The sequence below is a fragment of the Salvelinus sp. IW2-2015 genome, unplaced genomic scaffold (genome assembly GCF_002910315.2).
Source record: "Salvelinus sp. IW2-2015 unplaced genomic scaffold, ASM291031v2 Un_scaffold9416, whole genome shotgun sequence".
Taxonomy (NCBI): Eukaryota; Metazoa; Chordata; class Actinopteri; order Salmoniformes; family Salmonidae; genus Salvelinus; species Salvelinus sp. IW2-2015.
The window spans coordinates 3,684-7,675 of record NW_019950675.1 but is presented as its reverse complement, the minus strand read 5'-3'; the positions used below and the strand labels follow the sequence as shown (position 1 = coordinate 7,675).

Genomic DNA, 3,992 nt, shown 5'->3' with positions numbered 1-3,992 from the left:
TCTTTCTCCTGGACTCAAACTAAGCTAGAAATGACTTACATCTATGAGACATAACTATACATACACAGTATAAACTGATGAGCATTACAGTATAGCCATTTCCTACCCCAAGCTCGCAGAGCTTCCCTCAGTACGGTGATTAGGAGGCTGTGGGCGCAGCACAGGCCAGCACCACACTGACTGACCTGCACATCACTCTAGCTGCCGTAGCGTGTGAGGACCCACAAGTTTCTGGCCAGGTTCTCTGAAGCCACTGAGGACCACACACACAGCTCACAATTTTATCAATATTGACTTCTTTCTCTCTTTGTCAGGTCGAAATGAAAAGGGTCAGCTGGGTCACGGGGACACCAAGCGCCTGGAGGCCCCAAAGCTGATTGAGGCCCTCGCAGACGAAGTGGTGGTGGCTGCAGCCTGTGGACGRAACCACACCCTGGCATTGACAGAGGGTGGCACCGCCTACTCGTTTGGAGAGAACAAACTGGGCCAGCTGGGCCAGGGCAACCAAACAGATGCAGTCCTCAGTCCAGCCCTGGTAAGCAACATAAACCTCCCTATTCATCTGCCTCATTATTGTGGCTGATTTATTATAGGTTTAATATGGCCACATCCTGAGCCTGTGCTTATCAAAGCTTTCCCTTTCCCCTCTCAGATCCAGTACAATGGGCAGCCCTTGGTCAAGGTGGCATGTGGGGCAGAGTTCAGCATGGTGGTGGACTGCAAAGGAAACCTCTACTCGTTCGGGTGCCCAGAGTATGGCCAGCTAGGTATGTACACAACTAAAGAGCAGGACTGGACAGATTTAAAATGTAAAAATGTTTCTCTAATGACACATTTTAAAGAGTCACAATGACCCCTTCAAAAATCATTCTAGATCAAACACTGGCGTTGCACTTATTTTTGTCTTGTGTTTTGGGTCACAGGACACAACTCTGATGGCAAGTTCATTGCCCGSGCTCAGCGCATCGAGTTTGACTGTGAGACCATTGCACGCCGCGTGGCCATCTTCATCYAGAAGAGTAAGGACGGCCAGGTGACGCCTGTACCTAACGTGGTGGTCCGAGACGTCGCCTGCGGAGGCAATCACACGGTGAGGAGGGAAGACCAGGACCTGTATTCAGTCTTGGAAAACGATCAGTTTGGCCTTTTTAGATCATAATGAATAAAATGACATGTACTTGGGGGACCTGATTCTAGATCAGCACTCCTACTCTGAGACACTTTATAATTACGGGCTCTGATCCCTACTGTCACAAATACCCCTTGAGCCAGAAATGTGCATTTTAGAAATAGAAATCAAGCAATGGTATAAAGCTTTGTCTCGCAATAGTGTTGGTGTATATTAGTGATGTTAGCATGAGGTGTGTGTTTCCAGCTGATATTGGACTCCCAGAAGCGGGTGTTTTCCTGGGGCTTTGGTGGTTATGGACGGCTGGGTCACACGGAGCAGAAGGACGAGATGGTGCCCAGACTGGTGAAGCTCTTTGACTTCCCCYGGCGCGGGGCATCCCAAATCTACACTGGCTATCAGTGCTCCTTCGCTYTAAATGAGATGGGTATGGGACACAATGCTTAACCCCTTGAATGTCGCACTGATGAGTAAATCTRTTTAGAATTATTTTATTTATCACCCCTATTATCAATTTATACCACTATAAACCAAGAATACTACTGTTACTTCCCCAAGTCTGTTGCTCTCCCTGATATACACTGTACAAAACATGTCTCTTTCCATGACAGACTGACCATGTGAAAGCTGCGATCTCTTATTGATGTCACCTGTTAAATCCACTTTAATCAGTGTAGATGATGGGGAGGTCTGGTTAAAGAAGGATTTTTAAGCCTTGAGACAATTGACATGTGGATTGTGTGTGTGTGCTCTGCAGAGGGTGAATGGGCAAGACAAAAATGTGCTGCTGAACGGGGTATGGTAGTAGGTGCTAGGCGCACCGGTTTGAGTGTGTCAAGAACTGCAATGCTGCTGGGGTTTTCACGCTCAACTGTTTCTCGTGTGTGTCAAGAATGGTCCACTACCCAAAGGACATCTAGCCAACTTGACACAACTGTGGGAAGCATTGGAGTCAACATGGGCCAGCAACCCTGTGGAACGCTTTCAACACCTTGTAGAGTCCATGCCCCCAACGAACTGAGGCTGTTCTGAGGGCAAAAGGTGGTGCAAGTCAATATTAGGAAGGTGTTCTTAATGTTTTGTACACTGAGTATATTGTAGTGATTTTCAAGCGGTATGTCAACTGATTTTGAACCTAACATCTGTCAGTCTAAACAATGTAGCCATTACGCCAAAGAGGTGGACAAATTTTGCTGGTGTTTTTTTTATAAGGAAGCTACAATATTAACATTTTGTGTGCAGGAGGGCTGTTTTTCTGGGGGGTCACCAATACCTCGCGGGAGTCTACCATGTACCCCAAGTCCGTGCAGGACCTGTGTGGCTGGAAGGTCCGCAGTCTGGCGTGCGGGAAAAGCAGTATCGTTATCGCTGCAGACGACAGCACCATCAGCTGGGGACCCTCCCCCACCTTTGGGGAACTGGTKAGTTTTAATTGGTGTATTTATAAAGCAGACTTCTCGCACCCAAAGTGCTGTACCATTATAGAAATGTACTTGTGTGCTCGAAAGACTGCTGAATTGGCACACCTCTTCTGGCTTCTCTACCTGTTATGACATGGGTTTTGTGATTTGTTACAGGGATACGGAGACAACAAGGCCAAGTCCTCCACTACTGCTCAGGAGGTGAAGACCCTGGATGGAGTTTACACTGAACAGGTGTGGAGCAGCAACAGAGAATGAAAACAGTGATGAATTTGAATTCCCACTTATGTAATCTGTAGATGGGAACTGCATTTAGGTGCATGTTCACTCTTTGGGCTGAAACATTTGGGTGTTTGTGGTTGCAGGTGGTGATGGGATACGCACACTGCCTGGTCATCGCCAGACAGGATACTCCACAGGAACAAGAGAAGCTCAAGAAGCTGCCAGAGTACAACCCACGCACGCTCTGATAGGGCACCATCCAGCTGCCTCACCTTTTATTTTTTTACTCCAGAGACAACCGATTCTCCAGAATGCACCTGCCCTTTATGTCACCTTTGTAAGTCATGATGGATGGCTGGGGAGGGTGGGCTTCCATGAATATGTATGCATACACTTTGAAAAACAAGTCAGGTCTAGGCCATAGATTCAGAGGTTAAATGAAAAAAATGCGCCACAACAACTAAGACTGAAACAAATCCACTGGACAGAATACATCCTGCTCACAACGCTTGTCAGATTTCTACAGCTGGATAGAGGAACTCTACCACTCAACTCTCCAAGCACGTTATTCCTCTCTGGGTTCTACTCCTACCCCAAAATCCATGCAACTCCACTGAAGAGTTCACTATATTTTCATGAAGTCTTTTTATTCTTCTGTTGAACTGATCAATGTCCTCTCCCTCACCATAACAGGTGCTACATCAGTCCTCTTTGGGCAGATTCATTTCCAAGTGAGGGATCACTTCAAGACCAACACTCCATGCCTTTTAAAATTGTCGTTTGGGGGTATGGAGTAAATGTTTCTTTGTGTTTGTTCCCAAAGACCAATTGCTGAATTTAGTTTAATTTGTTCATGAGGTCCATGGCAGTATTAGTCTTTGTCAGGTCGATCTGTATGCATTGTCAGAACACAATCGGGATCTGAGACATTTGTGTCACCAAGTTGATGCTCTCCGGCCATTGACTTATGTTACATTCTTTGGTTTCTCTTCACTTGTATGATTAAATGTTGGCGTTGAGGATGCGCAACTGTCCCTCAAAGGCCACTGTCTGCTTGTTGTCATTCCTGATATTTGTTTGATTTTTTCCCCCTTATTACTTTTTAGCCTGGGAAACCAGCTGTGGACACTGCAGTCTTGGGAATGATGAAAACCAGCATGAATTTGATTTTGGGAGGACTTGAGTTGTGTGCCTCTGTTTTAGTGTGAATCTGCACTGCT

The 3,992-nt window shown here is 46.3% G+C and overlaps 1 protein-coding gene across 1 annotated transcript; it reads left to right on the top strand.

Annotated features, from left to right (window-relative positions):
* Positions 1–314: 314 nt before the first annotated feature.
* On the top strand, positions 315–3,619 carry LOC112079767 (protein RCC2 homolog; the record flags this gene model as incomplete). Its single annotated transcript, XM_024145617.2, has 7 exons — positions 315–535; positions 653–767; positions 924–1,090; positions 1,376–1,556; positions 2,372–2,550; positions 2,707–2,784; positions 2,916–3,619. Coding segments are annotated over 7 exons (1,046 nt in total), but the record flags the coding sequence as incomplete, so codon positions are not given.
* Between the last annotated feature and the right edge of the window lie 373 nt (positions 3,620–3,992).